The sequence below is a fragment of the Procambarus clarkii genome, chromosome 5 (assembly GCF_040958095.1).
Source record: "Procambarus clarkii isolate CNS0578487 chromosome 5, FALCON_Pclarkii_2.0, whole genome shotgun sequence".
NCBI lineage: Eukaryota > Metazoa > Arthropoda > Malacostraca > Decapoda > Cambaridae > Procambarus > Procambarus clarkii.
In genome coordinates, this window is record NC_091154.1 from 50,787,269 (window position 1) to 50,808,183 (window position 20,915).

Below are 20,915 nucleotides of genomic sequence, written 5' to 3' on the forward strand. Positions count from 1 at the left end.
CTACCATATTTAATAAATCAATAGAGTTAGGCAGAGTGCCAGAGTCATGGAATGTAGCTAATGTGGTACCAATTTTTAAGAAAGGAGATAGATCACTTGCGTCAAACTATCAGCCAATTAGCCTAACGTCTATTGTGGGGAAAGTTTTTTGAATCAATAATTGCAAATACAATTCGTCTCCATCTTGAAAAACATAAATTAATAAATGAGTCGCAATATGATTTTACAAACGGCCGTTCATGTTTAACAAATTTGCTAACTTTTTATTCCAGCATAGTTGAGGCAGTTGATAGTGGTAAGGATTGTGATGTTGTGTACCTTGACTTTAGCAAAGCTTTTGATGCAGTGCCACATGAAAGACTAATTAAAAAAATAGAAGCTCATGGTATTGGGGGTGCTATATTAAGTTGGATTAGGGCATGGCTATTCCAAAGGAAACAGAGGGTTAGTATAAATCGGGTTAAGTCAGAGTGGGATAATGTTGTTAGTGGAGTACCTCAGGGCTCTGTCCTGGGACCTCTGTTGTTTATTATATATATAAATGATTTAGATTCAGGTTTGAGTAGCAACATTTGCAAATTTGCCGATGATACGAAAATCGGTAGGGAAATTAATTCGGAGGAGGACTCACTATCACTTCAAGTTAGATAGGGATTTGAAATGGTCAAAGGATTGGCAAATGCAGTTTAATGCTGATAAATGTAAAGTTCTGAGGCTAGGTAATGATGATAGAGTTACAAGATACGAGCTAGATGGTGTTGAGATTGGGAAGTCGGATGGTGAAAGGGATCTGGGAGTTATAATTAATAAGAATTTAAAACAAAAGGATCAATGTATGAATGTTCGTAATAAAGCAAATAGGACACTCGGATTTATTAATCGAAGCGTTAGTAACAAGACACCTGGTGTGGTTCTTAAGCTATATCTTGCTCTGGTTAGACCCCATTTAGATTATGCAGTTCAGTTTTGGTCGCCGTATTATAGAATGGATATAAATTCAATTGAATGTGTCCAACGTAGGATGACTAAGTTAATTCCCCAAATTAGAAATCTTTCATATGAAGACAGATTAACAAAGCTTAAGTTGCATTCACTGGAACGGCGAAGAGTTAGGGGTGACATGATAGAGGTTTACAAGTGGATGAATGGACATAACAGGGGGGGATATTAATAGGGTATTAAAAGTATATACACAAGACAGAACACGAAACAATGGGTATAAATTGGATAAGTTTAGATTTAGGAAAGACTTGGGTAAATACTGGTTCAGTAACAGGGTTGTTGATTTGTGGAACCAATTGCCGCGTAACGTGGTGGAGGTGGGGTCCCTCGATTGTTTCAAGCGCGGGTTGGACAAGTATATGAGTGGGATTGGGTGGTTATAGATAGGAGTTGCCTCGTATGGGCCAATAGGCCTTCTGCAGTTACCTTTGTTCTTATGTTCTTATATGTTCTTATTGTATGGCTTGAAGCGAGACTCGACTTTGCGCGGGAACAGCGAGGCCACAGGCGTGGGGTGAGCTGTGGGCCTCCCGCGCTCGCTGGCCACTTGAGTCGTCGTCATGGAAACAGCCGCCATCTTAGTAAACATCTTGAGCCGCCATGTTGGTCGGCCTTCTTGGAGTTGCCCTAGGGTCCATGCTACCCCGTCGCTGATTGGTTGAGAGGGGTAGGCCGCTGTATGCCTTCCTCTCATTGGTTATTTCGAGGAGGACGCGGGAATCGCCGGTGTAAGCTTCATTCTGAACATAGCTGCCACTTTGTCAAGACGCTCTCTGTACTCAATTCGGCCAAATTGAGTATAGGGCGTCGTGGTGGCTTGACTACTCAACTGCTTCACCAACGACAGCGGTCGTCACAGAATCCGGCCGAAGTCGTCGCTTGGAGGGGAGAAAGACATTGTGTACAGTGGGTAGAGAAGCTCTTGTGATCTGGGATCGTGGGGTAATGTGCATACGAGCAGTAACAGACTCGTAGATCCCAGACCAGTGATGATTAGACTTGCTAGGGCTCTGTAGCAGTCGATGGGAATGGGGAAATTCGTGTCAGTGTTTTAAGGCAGATTTCTCATGTTTGTGTAAGACGCTATCGTTGTGCGCGTCACCTGGGTACGAACGCTTCACTTCACCGGTGGGTCGAGGGTGCGAACCGAGCCGTGTTGTGAGTGGGAGGGGTTCGAGTGTGCGCCAATTGTATGTAAAATACCACGTGAGGTACTACCATCGCCTACGCCACCTACCACTGCCGTGAGCGAGCCAGCCACCCGTAGCGGGGTGCCTGATGTATGGGAATGGTGTGTAAGCCGGCAGTATGAATGAGTAAGTACCTATGTGTGTATTTCTGGTGATCAGTTAGTCTCTAAAAACTTGAATTCGAGGTCAAGTGTTCCGTCACATTGTCACACAGCACCTGTTCAGGTGAAGTGAAGTGTGGACGAGGAGATAATCACCCTTGTTGTCATCTTGTCAGTCCAGAGGGACTTACGTCTTGTGTACACAGACGTACGGTGTGTGTGTGTGTGTGTGGGTACACACGGGAACAGAGTATACATAGATTAGCCAAGGATTGAGAGGATGTCCATGTAATAATTATATTATTCCATTGTGGTAATTAATCATTTTTGATCGTCCGTGGGATGGAGTAATAACATTTCCATGTGTAGTCTTGCAGGTGTGGAATTCCAACACTGAGCGCTCAGGTTAGTGTGTGTGTAACGTCAGTGATTCCTGGCAATGATTATTGTGGAGTGAACAACAGTGTGGTCTTAATTTCTTGTATTGTTCCCAGGGCCGTGACAAGTGTGATTTATATACATCAAACACTTGATCAACTACGAACCACTTAGTTTGATGAAAGGGAGCAGTAGAACAAGAGAAGTGCACTTGCATCGCATCAGGCTTGGATACCCATGTGCATGGGAAATAGGCTGAGATGAGAGTAAATGTCAGCACTGTGGAAAAATGCCCGACAGACCACTGGAACATTATCTAACACAGTGCACAGTTACAAACACAACAGACCACTTGAACATTATCTAACACAGTGCACAGTTACAAACACAACAGACCACTTGAACATTATCTAACACAGTGCACAGTTACAAACACAACAGACCACTTGAACATTATCTAACACAGTGCACAGTTACAAACACAACAGACCACTGGTACATAATCTAACACAGTGCAGAGTTATAACCCCATTAAGAGTTGAACTGAGAGTGAAGAGAGCAGAAAGTGTTAAACACACGGGACAAGAGAGCAGCAGGTGTTAAATACACGGGACAAGAGAGCAGGTGTTAAACACACAGGACAAGAGAGCAGCAGGTGTTAAACACACGGGACAAGAGAGCAGGTGTTAAACACACGGGACAAGAGAGCAGAAGGTGTTAAACACACGGGACAAGAGAGCAGGTGTTAAACACACGGGACAAGAGAGCAGGTGTTAAACACATGGGACAAGAGAGCAGAAGGTGTTAATCACATGGGACAAGAGAGCAGAAGGTGTTAAACACATGGGACAAGAGAGCAGGTGTTAAACACACGGGACAAGAGAGCAGGTGTTAAACACATGGGACAAGAGAGCAGAAGGTGTTAAACACATGGGCCAAGAGAGCAGAAGGTATTAAACACACGACACGAAACAAAAGAGCAGCAGGTGTTAAATACACGGAACAAGAGAGCAGCAGGTGTTAAATACACGGGACAAGAGAGCAGCAGGTGTTAAATACACGGGACAAGAGAGCAGCAGGTGTTAAACACACGGGACAAGAGAGCAGAAGGTGTTAAACACACGGGACAAGAGAGCAGGTGTTAAACACACGGGACAAGAGAGCAGGTGTTAAACACATAGGACAAGAGAGCAGAAGGTGTTAAACACATGGGACAAGAGAACAGAAGGTGTTAAACACATGGGACAAGAGAGCAGGTGTTATACACACGGGATAAGAGAGCAGCAGGTGTTAAACACACGGGACAAGAGAGCAGCAGGTGTTAAACACACGGGACAAGAGAGCAGCAGGTGTTAAACACACGGGGCAAGAGAGCAAAAGGTGTTAAACACACGGGACAAGAGAGCAGAAGGTGTTAAACACACGGGACAAGAGAGCAGCAGGTGTTAAACACACGGGACAAGAGAGCAGCAGGTGTTAAACACACGGGACAAGAGAGCAGCAGGTGTTAAACACATGGGACAAGAGAGCAGGTGTTAATCACACGGGACAAGAGAGCAGCAGGTGTTAAACTCACGGGACAAGAGAGCAGAAGGTGTTAAACACACGGGACAAGAGAGCAGCAGGTGTTAAACACACGGGACAAGAGAGCAGCAGGTGTTAAACACACGGGACAAGAGAGCAGCAGGCGTTAAACACACGGGACAAGAGAGCAGCAGGTGTTAAACACACGGGACAAGAGAGCAGCAGGCGTTAAACACACGGGACAAGAGAGCAGGTGTTAAACACACGGGACAAGAGAGTAGCAGGTGTTAAACACATGGGACAAGAGAGCAGCAGGTGTTAAACACACGGGACAAGAGAGCAGGTGTTAAACACACGGGACAAGAGAGCAGAAGGTGTTAAACACATGGGACAAGAGAGCAGGTGTTAAACACACGGGACAAGAGAGCAGCAGGTGTTAAACACACGGGACAAGAGAGCAGCAGGTGTTAAACACACGGTACAAGAGAGCAGCAGGTGTTAAACACACGGGACAAGAGAGCAGGTGTTAAACACACGGGACATAACCTTAGAGCAGCGACCACACGAGTCATAAATATTAACACTCCGCCCGAGTAAGAAACGAGAACAAATTATTGGGCCAGCCAGAGACGCAACCTCACCTTGCGTCACCTCCCCTTGCGTCACCTCAAATTGCGTCATCTCACCTTGCCTCACCTCACCTTTCGTCACCTTATCTCACGTCACCTCACCTTTCGTCACCTTATCTCACGTAACCTCACCTGGCGTCACCTCACCTTTCGTCACCTTATCTCACGTCACCTCACCTGGCGTCACCTCACCTTGCGTCACCTCACCTTTCGTCACCTCACCTGGCGTCACCTAACCTTGCGTCACCTCACCTTTCGTCACCTTATCTCACGTCACCTCACCTCGCGTCACCTTACCTTGCGTCACATCACTTGCGTCACCTCACCTTGCGTTACATCACCTTGCGTCACCTTACCTTGCGTCACCTCACCTTGCGTCACCTCACCTTGCGTCTCCTCACCTTGCGTTACATCACCTTGCGTCACCTCACCTTGCGTTACATCACCTTGCGTCACCTCACCTTGCGTTACATCACCTTGCGTCACCTCACGTTCTCTCTCTAGCTTTATATTGCAGAATCGGACTCCCGGTTTAAAAGCTCGTGCCACCTCTTGACACAGTCCGGGACGGTCTGGTGCTTGACACAGTACGGGACGGTCTGGTGCTTGACACAGTCCGGGACAGTCTGGTGCTTGACACAGTCCGGGACGGTCTGGTGCTTGACACAGTCCGGGACGGTCTGGTGCTTGACACAGTCCATGACGGTCTGGTGCTTGACACAGTCCATGACGGTCTGCTGCTTGATACAGTGCGGAACGGTCTGGTGCTTGACACAGTCCGGGACGGTCTGGTGCTTGACACAGTCCATGACGGTCTAGTGTTGACACATTCCGGGACGGTTTGGTGCTTGACACATTCCGGGACGGTCTGGTGCTTGACAGAGTCCATGACGGTCTGGTGTTTGACACAGTCCATTACGGTCTGGTCCCTGAAACATTCCAGGACGGTCTGGTGCTTGACAGAGTCCATGACGGTCTGGTGTTTGACACAGTCCATTACGGTCTGGTCCCTGAAACATTCCGGGACGGTCTGGTGCTTGACACAGTCCGGAACGGTCTGGTGCTTGACACAGTCCATGACGGTCTGGTGCTTTACACAGTCCGGGATGATCTGGTGCTTGACACAGTCCGGGACGGTCTGGTGCTTGACACAGTCCATGACGGTCTAGTTCTTGACACAGTCCGGGACGGTCTGATGCTTGATACAGTCCGGGACGGTCTGGTGCTTGACACAGTCCGGGACGGTCTAGTGCTAGACACAGTCCGGGACGGTCTGGTGCTTGTTACAGACCATGACAGTCTAGTGCTTGACACATTTCATGACGGTCTGGAGCTTAAGAAGTTCTTGACAGTCTGGTGCTTGACACAGTCCGTGACGGTCTGCTGCTTGTCACAGTCCATGACGGTCTGGTGCTCGACAGAGTCCGGGACGGTCTGGTGCTTGACACAGTCCGGGACGGTCTGGTGCTTGATACAGTCCGGGACAGTCTGGTGCTTGACACAGTCTGGGACGGTCTGGTGCTTGACACAGTCCATGACGGTCTGGTGCAAAATACGGTCAATGACGGTCTGGTGCTTGACACAGTCCATGACGGTCCGGTGCTTGTCACAGTCCGCGACGGTCTGGTGCTTGACACAGTCTGGGACTGTCTGGTGCTTGACACAGTCTGGGACGGTCTGGTGCTTGACACAGTCTGGGACGGTCTGGTGCTTGACACAGTCTGGGACGGTCTGGTGCTTGACAGAGTCCATGACGGTTCGGTGCTTGTCACAGTCCGTGATGGTCTGGAACTTGTCACAGTCCGGGACGGTCTGGTGCTAGACACAGTCCATGACGGTCTTGTGCATAATACGGTCCATGCCGGTCTGGTGCTTGACACAGTCCATGACGGTCTGGTGCATAATACGGTCCATGACGGTCTGGTGCTTGACACAGTCCATGACGGTTTGGTGCTTGACAAAGTCCATGAAGGTCTGGAGCTCGTCACAGTCCATGATGGTCTGGAGCTTGACACAGTCAATGTCGGTCTGGTGCTTGACACAGTCCATGACGGTCTGGTGCTTGACACAGTCAATGTCGGTCTGGTGCTTGACACAGTCCATGACGGTTTGGTGCTTGACACAGTCCGGGACGGTCTGGTGCTTGACACAGTCCATGACGGTCTGGTGCTTGACACAGTCCATGACGGTCTGGTGCTTGTAACAGTCAATGTCGGTCTGGTGCTTGACACAGTCCATGACGGTTTGGTGCTTGACACAGTCCGGGACGGTCTGGTGCTCGTCACAGTCCGGGACGGTCTGGTGCTTGACACAGTCCATGACGGTCTGGTGCTTGACACAGTCCGGAACGGTCTGGTGCTTGACACAGTCCATGACGGTCTGGTGCTTGAGACAGTCAATGTCGGTCTGGTGCTTGACACAGTCCATGACGGTTTGGTGCTTGACACAGTCCATGACGGTCTGGTGCTCGTCACAGTCCATGATGGTCTGGAGCTTTTCACAGTCCGGGACGGTCTGGTGCTTGACACAGTCCATGACGGTCTTGTGCATAATACGGTCCATGACGGTCTGGTGCTTGACACAGTCCATGACGGTCTGGTGCATAATCCGGTCCATGACGGTCTGGTGCTTGACACAGTCCATGACGGTCTGGTGCTTGACACAGTCCATGATGGTCTGGTGCTTGACACAGTCCATGACGGTCTGGTGCTTGACACAGTCAATGTCGGTCTGGTGCTTGACACAGTCCATGACGGTTTGGTGCTTGACACAGTCCATGAGGGTCTAGTGCTTGTCACTGTACATGATGGTCTGGTGCTTGACACAGTCCATGACGGTCTGGTGCATAATACGGTCCTTGACGGATTGGTGCTTGACACAGTCCATGACCGTCTGGTGCTTGACACAGTCCATGACGGTCTGGTGCTTGACACAGTTCGTGACGATCAGGTGCTTGACACAGTCCGGGACGGTCTGGTGTTTGACACAGTTCATGACGGTCAAGGGCTTGACACAGTGCGGGGCGGTCTGGTGCTTGACACAGTCCGGGGCGGTCTGGTGCTTGACACAGTCCGGAACGGTCTGGTGCTAGACACAGTCCATAACGGTCTGGTGCTTGACACAGTCCATGACGGTCTGGTACTTGACACAGTCCATGACGGTCTAGTGCTTGTCACAGTCCATGATGGTCTGGACCGTGTCACAGTCCGGGACGGTCTGGTGCTTGACACAGTCAATGACGTTCTGGAGCTTGACACAGTCCATGACGGTCTGGTGCTTGACACAGTCCATGACGGTCAGGTGCTTGACACTATCCATGACGATCTGGTGCTTGACACAGTCCATAAGGGTCTGGTGCTTGACACAGTTAATGACGGTATGGTGCCTGACACAGTCCATAACGGTCTGGAGCTTGACATAGTCCATGATGGTCTGGTGTTTGACACAGTCCGGGTCGGTCTGGTGCTTGTGACAGTCCTGGATGGTCTGGTGCTTGACACAGTCCGGGACGATCTGGTGCTTGACACATTCCGGGACGGTCTGGTGCTTGACACAGTCCATTAATGTCTGGTGCTTGTCACAGTCAATGATGGTCTGGAGGTTGACACACTCCGGGACGGTCTGGAGCTTGACAGAGTCCGGGACCGTCTGGTGTTTGAAACAGACCGGGACGGTTTGGTGCTTGACACAGCCCATGAGGCTCAAGAGCTTGTCACAGTCCAGGACGGTCTGGTGCTTGACACAGTCCGGAACGGTCTGGTGCTTGACACAGTCTGGGACGGTCTGGTTCTTGACACAGTCCGGGACGGTCTGGTTCTTGACAAAGTCCATGACGGTCTGGTGCTTGACACAATACATGACGGTCTGGTGCTTGACACAGTCCATGACGGTCTGCTGCTTGACACAGTCAATGACGGTCTGATGCTTGACACAGTCCGGGACGGTCTGGTGCTTGACACCGTCCGAGCCGGTCTGGTGCTTGACACAGTCCTTGACGGTCTGGTGCTTAACACAGTTCGGAACGATCTGGTGCTTGACACAGTCCATGATGGACTAAAGGTGCTTGACACAGTCTGGGACGGTCTGGTGCTTGACACAGTCCCTGACAGTCTGATGCTTGACACAGTCCGGGACGGTCTGGTGCTTGACACAGTCCGGGACTGTCTTGTGCTTGACACAGTCCGGGACTGTCTGGTGCTTGACACAGTCTATGACGGTCTGGTGCTTGACACCTTTCGAGCCGGTCTGGAGCTTGACACCTTTCGAGCCGGTCTGGTGCTTGACACAGTCCATGACGGTCTGGTGCTTGCCACAGTCTGGGACGGTCTGGTGCTTGACACAGTCCATGACGGTCTGATGCTTGACACAGTCCATGACGGTCTGGTGCTTGACACAGTCCGGGACGGTCTGGTGCTTGAAACAGTCCAGAACAGTTTGTTGCTTGACACAGTCTGGGACGGTCTGGTGCTTGACACAGTCCATGACGGTCTGATGCTTGACACAGTCGATGACGGTCTGGTGCTTAACACAGTCAATGACGGTCTGCTGCTTGACACAGTCCGGGACGGTCTGGTGCTTGACACAGTCCGGGACGGTCTGGTGCTTGACACAGTCCGGAACGGTCTGGTGCTGAACACAGTCCATGACGGTCTGGTGCTTGACACAGTCCATGACGCTCTGGTGCTTGACACAGTCCATGACGGTCTGGTGCTTGACAATGTCAATGTCGGTCTGGTGCTTGACACATTCCATGACGGTTTGGTGCTTGACACAGTCCATGACGGTCTGGTGCTTGTCACTGTACATGATGGTCTGGTGCTTGACACAGTCCATGACGGTCTGGTGCATAATACGGTCCATGACAGTCTGGTGCTTGACACAGTCCATGAATGTTTGGGGCTTGACACAGTCCATGACGGTCTGGTGCTTGACACAGTCCGGGACGGTCTGGTGTTTGACACAGTTCATGACGGTCAGGGGCTTGACACAGTCCGGGACGGCCTGGTGCTTGACACAGTCCATGACGGTCTAGTGCTTGACACAGTCTGGAACGGTCTGGTGCTTGACACAGTCCGGAACGGTCTGGTGCTTGACACAGTCCGGAACGGTCTGGTGCTAGACACAGTCCATAACGGTCTGGTGCTTGGCACAGTCCATGACGGTCTGGTACTTGACACAGTCCATGACGGTCTAGTGCTTGTCACAGTCCATGATGGTCTGGACCTTGTCACAGTCTGGGACGGTCTGGTGCTTGACACAGTCAATGGCGGTCTGGATCTTGACACAGTCCATGACGGTCTGGTGCTTGACACATTCCATGACGGTCAGGTGCTTGACACAGTCCATGACGGTCTGGTGCTTGGCACAGTCCATAAGGGTCTGGTGCTTGACACAGTTAATGACGGTATGGTGCCTGGCACAGTACATAACGGTCTGGAGCTTGACATAGTCCATGATGGTCTGGTGTTTGACACAGTCCGGTTCGGTCTGGTGCTTGTGACAGTCCAGGATGGTCTGGTGCTTGACACAGTCCGGGACGGTCTGATGCTTGACACATTCCGGGACGGTCTGGTGCTTGACACAGTCCATTAATGTCTGGTGCTTGTCACAGTCAATGATGGTCTGGAGATTGACACATTCCGGGACGGTCTGGAGCTTGACAGAGTCCGGGACCGTCTGGTGTTTGACACAGACCGGGACGATTTGGTGCTTGACACAGCCAAAGAACCTCAGGAGCTTGTCACAGTCCAGGACGGTCTGGTGCTTGACACAGGCCATGATGGTCTGGTGCTTGACACAGTCCGGAACGGTCTGGTGCTTGACACAGTCTGGGTCGGTCTGGTGCTTGACACAGTCTATGACGGTCTGGTGCTTGACACAGTACATGACGGTCTGGTGCTTGACACAGTCCATGACGGTCTGGTGCATAATACGGTCCATGACGGTCTGGTGCTTGACACAGTCCATGACGGTCTGGTGCTTGACACAGTCAATGACGGTCTGGTGCATAATACGGTCCATGACGGTCTGGTGCTTGACACAGTCCATGACGGTCTTGTGCATAATACGGTCCATGACGGACTGGTGCTTGACACAGTCCATGACGGTCTGGTGCATAATACGGTCCATGACGGACTGGTGCTTGACACAGTCCATGACGGTCTGGTGCATAATACGGTCCATGACGGTCTGATGCTTGACACAGTCCATGACGGTCTGGTGCTTGACACAGTCCATGACGGTCTGGTGCATAATACGGTTCATGACGGTCTGGTGCTTGACACAGTCCCTGACGGTTTGGTGCTTGACACAGTCCATGACGGTCTGGTGCTTGACACAGTCCATGACGCTCTGGTGCTTGACACAGTCCATGACGGTCTGGTGCTTGACAATGTCAATGTCGGTCTGGTGCTTGACACAGTCTATGACGGTTTGGTGCTTGACACAGTCCATGACGGTCTAGTGCTTGTCACTGTACATGATGGTCTAGTGCTTGACACAGTCCATGACGGTCTGGTGCATAATACGGTCCATGACAGTCTGGTGCTTGACACAGTCCATGAATGTTTGGGGCTTGACACAGTCCATGACGTTCTGGTGCTTGACACAGTCCGGGACGGTCTGGTGTTTGACACAGTTCATGACGGTCAGGTGCTTGACACAGTCCGGGAAGGTCTGGTGTTTGACACAGTCCATGACGGTCTGGTGCTTGACACAGTTCATGACGGTCAGGAGCTTGACACAGTCCGGGATGGCCTGATGCTTGACACAGTGCATGACGGTGTAGTTCTTGACACAGTCTGGAACGGTCTGGTGCTTGACACAGTCCGGAACGGTCTGGTGCTTGACACAGTCCGGAACGGTCTGGTGCTAGACACAGTCCATAACGGTCTGGTGCTTGACACAGTCCATGACGGTCTGGTACTTGACACAGTCCATGACGGTCTAGTGCTTGTCACAGTCCATGATGGTCTGGACCTTGTCACCGTCCGGGACGGTCTGGTGCTTGACACAGTCAATGACGGTCTGGAGCTTGACACAGTCCATGACGGTCTGGTGCTTGACACATTCCATGACGGTCAGGTGCTTGACACAGTCCATGACGGTCTGGTGCTTGACACAGTCCATAAGGGTCTGGTGCTTGACACAGTCCATAACGGTCTGGAGCTTGACATAGTCCATGATGGTCTGGTGTTTGACACAGTCCGGTTCGGTTTGGTGCTTGTGACAGTCCAGGATGGTCTGGTGCTTGACACAGTCCGGGACGGTCTGATGCTTGACACATTCCGGGACGGTCTGGTGCTTGACACAGTCCATTAATGTCTGGTGCTTGTCACAGTCAATGATGGTCTGGAGGTTGACACAGTCCGGAACAGTCTGGTGCTTGACACAGTCTGGGACGGTCTGGTGCTTGACACAGTCCGGGACGGTCTGGTGCTTGACACAGTCCATGACGGTCTGGTGCTTGACACAGTCCGGAACAGTCTGGTGCTTGACACAGTCTGGGACGGTCTGGTGCTTGACACAGTCCGGGACGGTCTGGTGCTTGACACAGTCCATGACGGTCTGGTGCTTGACACAGCCAAAGAACCTCAGGAGCTTGTCACAGTCCAGGACGGTCTGGTGCTTGACACAGGCCATGATGGTCTGGTGCTTGACACAGTCCGGAACAGTCTGGTGCTTGACACAGTCTGGGACGGTCTGGTGCTTGACACAGTCCGGGACGGTCTGGTGCTTGACACAGTCCATGACGGTCTGGTGCTTGACACAGTACATGACGGTCTGGTGCTTGACACAGTCCATGACGGTCTGCTGCTTGACACAGTCAATGACGGTCTGATGCTTGACACAGTCCGGGACGGTCTGGTGCGTGACACCGTCTGAGTTGGTCTGGTGCTTGACACAGTCCCTGACGGTCTGGTGCTTAACACAGTTCGGAACGGTCTGGTGCTTGACACAGTCCATGATGGACTAAAGGTGCTTGACACAGTCCGGGACGGTCTGGTGCTTGACACAGTCCCTGACAGTCTGATGCTTGACACCTTTCGAGCCGGTCTGGTGCTTGACACAGTCCATGACGGTCTTGTGCTTGCCACAGTCTGGGACGGTCTGGTGCTTGACACAGTCCATGACGGTCTGATGCTTGACACAGTCGATGACGGTCTGGTGCTTAACACAGTCAATGACGGTCTGCTGCTTGACACAGTCCGGGACGGTCTGGTGCTTGACACAGTCCGGGACGGTCTGGTGCTTGACACAGTCCGGAACGGTCTGGTGCTGAACACAGTCCATGACGGTCTGGTGCTTAACAGTCCATGACGGTCTGGTGCTTGACACAGTCCGGGACGGTATGGTGCTTGACACAGTCCGGAACGGACTGGTGATTGACACAGTCCATGATGGTCTGATGCTTGACACAGTCCATGACGGTCTGGTGCTTGACACAGTCCAGGCCGGTCTGGTGCTTGACACAGTCCGGGACAGTCTGCTGCTTGACAGAGTCCGAGACGGTTTGGTGCTTGACAAAGTCCAGGACGGTCTGGTGCTTGACACAGTCCGGGACAGTCTGGTGTTTGACACAGTCCGGGACGGTCTGGTGCTTGACACAGTCCGGGACAGTTTGCTGCTCGACACAGTCTGGGACGGTGTGGTGCTTGACACAGTCCGGGACGGTCAGGTGCTTGACACAATTTGGGTCGGTCTGGTGCTTGTCAATTTCCAGGACGGTCTGGTGCTTGACAGAGTCCGGGACGGTATGGTGCTTGACACAGTCCTGGACGGTCTGGTGCTTGACACTGTCCTGGACTGTCTGATGCTTGACACAGTCCCCGACGATCTGGTGCTTGACACAGTCCGGGACGGTCTGGTGCTTGTGACAGTCCTTGACGATCTGGAGATTGACACAGTCCATGACGGTCTGCTGCTTGACAAAGTCCGGGACGGTCCGGTGCGTGACACAGTCCGGGACGGGCTTGTGCTTTTTACAGTCGATGACGGTCTGGTGCTTTTCACAGTGCATGACGGTCTGGTGCGTGACACAGTCCGGGACGGTCTGGTGCTTGACACAGTCCGGTACGGTCTGGTTCTTTTCACAGTCCATGACGGTCTGGTGCTTGTCACAGTCCATGACGGTTTGGTGCTTCACACAGTCCATGACGGTGTGGTGCTTGACACAGTCCGGGACGGTCTGGTGCGTGAAACAGCCCGGGACGGTCTGGTGTTTGACACAGTCCGAGACGGTCTGCTGCTTGTAACAGTCCATGACGGTCTGGTGCTTGACTGAGTCCGGGACGGTCTGGTGCTTGTCACAGTTCATGACAGTCCGGTGATTGTCACAATCCATGACGGTCTGGTGCTTGACACAGTCCATGACGGTCTGGTGCTTGTCACAGTCCATGACGGTCTGGAGCTTGTCACAATCCTGGACGGTCTGGGGCTTGACACAGTCCATGACGGTCTGGAGCTTGTCACAGTCCTGGACGGTCTGGTGCTTGACACAGTCCGGGACGGTCTAGTGCTTGACACAGTTCGGGACGATCTGGTGCTTGAAACAGTCCGGGACGGTCTGGTTCTTGACACAGTCCGAGACGGTCTGGTGGTGTACACAGTTCGGTGCGGTCTGGTGCTTGAAACAGTCCGGGACGGTCTGGTGCCTGACATAGTCCGGGGACGGTTTGGTGCTTGACACAGTCCGAGACGGTCTGGTGCTTGACAGTTCGGGACGGTCTCGTGCTTGACACAGTCCAGGACGGTCTGGTGCTTGACACAGTCCGGGACGATCTGGTGCTTGACACAGTCCATGACGGTCTGGTGCATGACAGTTCGGGACGGTCTGGTGCTTGACACAGTTCAGGACGGTTTGGTGCTTGACACAGTCCATGACGGTCTGGTGCTTGACACAGTTCAGGACGGTTTGGTGCTTGACACAGTCCATGACGGTCTGGTGCTTGACACAGTCCGGGGACGGTTTGGTGCTTGACACAGTCCGAGACGGTCTGGTGCTTGACACAGTTCATGATGGTCTAGTGCTTGTCACAGTCCATGACGGTCTAGTGCTTGACACAGTCCGGGAGGGTCTGGTGCTTGACACAGTGCGAGACGGTCTGGTGCTTGACACAGTCCATGACGTCTCGTGCTTGACACAGTCCGGGAGGGTCTCGTGCTTGACACATTCCACGACGTCTCGTGCTTGACACAGTCCAGGACGGTCTGGTGCTTGACACAGTCCAAAACGATCTGGTGCTTGACACAGTCCATGACGGTCTGGTGCATGACAGTTCGGGACGGTCTGGTGCTTGACAGAGTTCAGGACGGTTTGGTGCTTGACACAGTCCATGACGGTCTGGTGCTTGACACAGTTCAGGACGGTTTGGTGCTTGACACAGTCCATGACGGTCTGGTGCTTGACACAGTCCGGGGACGGTCTGGTGCTTGACACAGTCCATGACGGTCTGGTGCTTGACATAGTCCGGGATGGTCTAGTGCTTGACACAGTCCATGACGGTCTGGTGCTTGACACAGTCAAGGCCGGTCTGGTGCTTGACACAGTTCGTGACGATCAGGTGCTTGACAGAGTCCGGGACGGTCTGGTGTTTGACACAGTTCATGACGGTCAGGTGCTTGACACAGTAAGGGACGGACTGGTGCTTGACACAGTCCGGGACGGTCTGGTGCTTGACACAGTCCGGGACGGTCTGGTGCTTGACACAGTCCGGGACGGTCTGGTGCTTGACACAGTCCATGACGTTCTGGTGCTTGACACAGTCCATGACGGTCTGCTGCTTGATACAGTGCGGAACGGTCTGGTGCTTGACACAGTCCGGGACGGTCTGGTGCTTAACACAGTCCATGACGGTCTAGTGTTGACACATTCCGGGACGGTTTGGTGCTTGACACAGTCCGGGACGGTCTGGTGCTTGACACAGTCCGGGACGGTCTGGTGCTTGACAGAGTCCATGACGGTCTGGTGTTTGACACAGTCCATTACGGTCTGGTCCCTGAAACATTCCGGGACGGTCTGGTGCTTGACACAGTCCGGAACGGTCTGGTGCTTGACACAGTCCATGACGGTCTGGTGCTTGACACAGTCCGTGACGGTCTGGTGCTTGACACAGTCTACGATGGTCTGGTGCTCGTCACAGTCCATGACGGTCTGGTGCTTGACACAGTCCGTGACGGTCTGGTGCTTGACACAGTCCGTGACGGTCTGGTGCTTGACACAGTCTATGACGGTCTGGTGCTCGTCACAGTCCATGACTGTCTGGAGCTTTTCACAGTCCGGGACGGTCTGGTGCTTGACACAGTCCATGACGGTCTGGTGCAAAATACGGTCTGGTGCTTGACACAGTCCATGACGGTCCGGTGCTTGTCACAGTCCGCGACGGTCTGGTGCTTGATACAGTCTGGGACGGCCTGGTGCTTGACACAGTCTGGGACGGTCTGGTGCTTGACACAGTCTGGGACAGTCAGGTGCTTGACACAGTCTGGGACGGTCTGGTGCTTGACACAATCTGGGACGGTCTGGTGCTTGACACAGTCTGGGACAGTCAGGTGCTTGTCACAGTCCGTGATGGTCTGGAGCTTGTCACAGTCCGGGACGGTTTGGTGCTAGACACAGTCCATGACGGTCTTGTGCATAATACGGTCCATCACGGTCTGGTGCTTGACACAGTCCATGACGGTCTGGTGCATAATACGGTCCATGACGGTCTGGTGCTTGACACAGTCCATGACGGTTTGGTGCTTGACACAGTCCATGACGGTCTGGTGCTTGACACAGTCCATGACGGTCTGCTGCTCGTCACAGTCCATGATGGTCTGGAGCTTTTCACAGTCCGGGACGGTCTGGTGCTTGGCACAGTCAATGACGGTCCGGTGCTTGACACAGTCCATGACAGTCTGGAGCTTGACACAGTCCGGGACGGTCTGGTGCTTGACAGAGTCCACGACGGTCTAGTGCTTGTCACAGTCCGTGATGGTCTGGAGCTTGTCACAGTCCGGGACGGTCTGGTGCTAGACACAGTCCATGACGGTCTTGTGCATAATACGGTCCATGACGGTCTGGTGCTTGACACAGTCCATGACGGTCTGGTGCATAATACGGTCCATGACGATCTGGTGCTTGACACAGTCCATGACGGTTTGGTGCTTGACACAGTCCATGACGGTCTGGTGCTTGACACAGTCCATGACGGTCTGGTGCATAATACGGTCCATGACGATCTGGTGCTTGACACAGTCCGTGACGGTCTGGTGCTTGACACAGTCCATGACGGTCTGGTGCATAATACGGTCCATGACGGTCTGGTGCTTGACACAGTCCATGACGGTCTTGTGCATAATACGGTCCATGACGGTCTGGTGTTTGACACAGTCCATGACGGTCTGGTGCTTGACACAGTCCATGACGCTCTGGTGCTTGACACAGTCCATGACGCTCTGGTGCTTGACACAGTCCATGACGGTCTGGTGCTTGACAATGTCAATGTCGGTCTGGTGCTTGACACAGTCCATGACGGTTTGGTGCTTGACACAGTCCATGACGGTCTAGTGCTTGTCACTGTACATGATGGTCTGGTGCTTGACACAGTCCATGACGGTCTGGTGCATAATACGGTCCATGACGGTCTGGTGCTTGACACAGTCCATGACGGTTTGGTGCTTGAAACAGTCCATGACGGTCTGGTGCTTGACACAGTCCGGGACGGTCTGGTGTTTGACACAGTTCATGACAGTCAGGTGCTTGACACGGTCAGGGACGGTCTGGTGTTTGACACAGTTCATGACGGTCAGGGGCTTGACACAGTCCGGGACGGCCTGGTGCTTGACACAGTCCATGACGGTCTAGTGCTTGACACAGTCTGGGACGGTCTGGTGCTTGACACAGTCGGAACGGTCTGGTGCTTGACACAGTCCGGAACGGTCTGGTGCTAGACACAGTCCATAACGGTCTGGTGCTTGACACAGTCCATGACGGTCTGATACTTGACACAGTCCATGACGGTCTAGTGCTTGTCACAGTCCATGATGGTCTGGACCTTGTCACAGTCCGGGACGGTCTGGTGCTTGACACAGTCAATGACGGTCTGGAGCTTGACACAGTCCATGACGGTCTGGTGCTTGACACATTCCAAGACGGTCAGGTGCTTGACACAGTCCATGACGGTCTGGTGCTTGACACAGTCCATAAGGGTCTGGTGCTTGACACAGTTAATGACGGTATGGTGCCTGGCACAGTCCATAACGGTCTGGAGCTTGACAGAGTCCATGATGGTCTGGTGTTTGACACAGTCCATGACGGTCTGGTGCTTGTGACAGTCCAGGATGGTCTGGTGCTTGAAACAGTCCGGGACGGTCTGGTGCTTGACACATTCCGGGACTGCCTGGTGCTTGACACAGTCCATTAATGTCTGGTGCTTGTCACAGTCGATGATGGTCTGGAGGTTGACACACTCCGGGACGGTCTGGAGCTTGACAGAGTCCGGGACCGTCTGGTGGTTGACACAGACCGGGACGATTTGGTGCTTGACACAGCCCAAGAGGCTCAGGAGCTTGTAACAGTCCAGGACGGTCTGGTGCTTGACACAGGCCATGATGGTCTGGTGCTTGACACAGTCCGGAACGGTCTGGTGCTTGACACAGTCTGGGACGGTCTGGTGCTTGACACAATCCATGACGGTCTGGTGCTTGACACAGTACATGACAGTCTGGTGCTTGACACAGTCCATGACGGTCTGCTGCTTGACACAGTCAATGTCGGTCTGATGCTTCACACAGTCCGGGACGGTCTGGTGCTTGACACCGTCCGAGCCGGTCTGGTGCTTGACACAGTCTCTGACGGTCTGGTGCTTAACACAGTTCGGAACAGTCTGGTGCTTGACACAGTCCGTGATGGACTAAAGGTGCTTGACACAGTCCGGGACGGTCTGGTGCTTGACACAGTCCCTGACAGTCTGATGCTTGACACAGTCCGGGACGGTCTGGTTCTTTTCACAGTCCATGACGGTCTGGTGCTTGTCACAGTCCATGACGGTCTGGTGCTTGACACAGTCCGGAACGGACTGGTGCTTGACACAGTCCATGATGGTCTGATGCTTGACACAGTCCATGACGGTCTGGTGCTTGACACCGTGTGGGACGGTCCGGAGCTTGACACAGTCCATGACGGTCTGATGCTTGACACAGTCCGGGACAGTCTGCTGCTTGACAGAGTCCGGGTCGGTTTGGTGCTTGACAAAGTCCAGGTCGGTCAGGCGCTTGACACAGTTCGGGACAGTCTGGTGTTTGACACAGTCCGGGACGGTCTGGTGCTAGACACAGTCCGGGACAGTTTGCTTCTCGACACAGTCTTGGACGGTCTGGTGCTTGACACAGTCCGGGACGGTCTCGTGCTTGACACAGGCAATGATGGTCTGGTGCTTGACACAGTCCGGAACGGTCTGGTGCTTGACACAGTCTGGGACGGTCTGGTGCTTGACACAGTCCATGACGGTCTGGTGCTTGAAACAGTACATGACGGTCTGGTGCTTGACACAGTCCATGACGGTCTGCTGCTTGACACAGTCAATGACGGTCTGATGCTTCACACAGTCCGGGACGGTCTTGTGCTTGACACCGTCCGAGCCGGTCTGGTGCTTGACACAGTCTCTGACGGTCTGGTGCTTAACACAGTTCGGAACGGTCTGGTGCTTGACACAGTCCATGATGGACTAAAGGTGCTTGACACAGTCCGGGACGGTCTGGTGCTTGACACAGTCCCTGACAGTCTTATGCTTGACACAGTATGGGACGGTCTGTTGCTTGACACAGTCCGGGACTGTCTTGTGCTTGACACAGTCCGGGACTGTCTGGTGCTTGACACAGTCTATGACGGTCTGGTGCTTGACACCTTTCGAGCCGGTCTGGTGCTTGACAGTCCATGACGGTCTGGTGCTTGCCACAGTCTGGGACGGTCTGGTGCTTGACACAGTCCATGACGGTCTGGTGCTTGACACAGTCCATGACGGTCTGGTGCTTGACACAGTCCGGGACGGTCTGGTGCTTGAAACAGTCCAGAACAGTCTGGTGTTTGGCACAGTCTGGGACGGTCTGGTGCTTGACACAGTCCATGACGGTCTGATGCTTGACACAGTCGATGACGGTCTGGTGCTTAACATAGTCCATGACGGTCTGCTGCTTGACACAGTCCGGGACGGTCTAGTGCTTGACACAGTCCGGGACGGTCTGGTGCATGACACAGTCCGGAACGGTCTGGTGCTGAACACAGTCCAAGACGGTCTGGTGCTTAATACAGTCCATGACGGTCTGGTGCTTGACACAGTCCGGGACGGTATGGTGCTTGACACAGTCCGGAACGGACTGGTGCTTGACACAGTCCATGATGGTCTGATGCTTGACACAGTCCATGACGGTCTGGTGCTTGACACATTGTGGGACGGTCCGGAGCTTGACACAGTCCATGACGGTCTGATGCTTGACACAGTCCGGGACAGTCTGCTGCTTGACAGAGTCCGGGACGGTTTGGTGCTTGACAAAGTCCAGGACGGTCTGGTGCTTGACACAGTCCGGGACAGTCTGGTGTTTGAGACTGTCCGGGACGGTCTGGTGCTTGACACAGTCCTGGACAGTTTGCTGCTCGACACAGTCTGGGACGGTCTGGTGCTTGACACAGTCCGGGACGGTCTGGTGCTTGACACAATTCGGGTCGGTCTGGTGCTTGTCACAGTCCAGGACGGTCTGGTGCTTGACACAGTCCGGGACGGTATGGTGCTTGACACAGTCCTGGACGGGCTGGTGCTTGACACAGTCCTGGACGGTCTGATGGTTGACACAGTCCGCGACGATCTGGTGCTTGACACAGTCCGGGACGGTCTGGTGCTTGTGACAGTCCATGACGATCTGGAGCTTGACACAGTCCATGACGGTTTGCTGCTTCACAAAGTCCGGGATGGTCCGGTGCGTGACACAGTCCGGGACATGCTTGTGCTTTTCACAGTCCATGACGGTCTGGTGCTTTTCACAGTCCATGACGGTCTGGTGCGTGACACAGTCCGGGACGGTCTGGTGCTTGACATAGTCCGGGACGGTCTGGT

General features: G+C 53.1%; 1 protein-coding gene across 1 annotated transcript; it reads right to left on the reverse strand.

Annotated features, from left to right (window-relative positions):
* Positions 1–15,302: 15,302 nt before the first annotated feature.
* Positions 15,303–16,132, reverse strand: LOC138352193 (zinc finger protein 271-like). Its single transcript, XM_069304467.1, has 2 exons — positions 15,812–16,132; positions 15,303–15,680 (listed from the first exon to the last, which is right to left on the reverse strand). Exons 1-2 carry the CDS (start codon positions 16,130–16,132, stop codon positions 15,303–15,305), a joined length of 699 nt encoding a protein of 232 aa, XP_069160568.1.
* Positions 16,133–20,915: the final 4,783 nt, after the last annotated feature.

Excerpts from the sequence above, each read along its gene's own strand:
- LOC138352193 (XM_069304467.1), bottom strand. The coding sequence starts at position 16,132 with ATGGACTGTGTCAAGCACCAGACCGTCCCGGACTGTGAAAAGCTCCAG. Across the intron at positions 15,681-15,811 it reads AATGTTTCAGGGACCAGACC|ACCGTCATGGACTGTGTTAA; the intron begins GTAATGGACTGT and ends TGTCAACACTAG.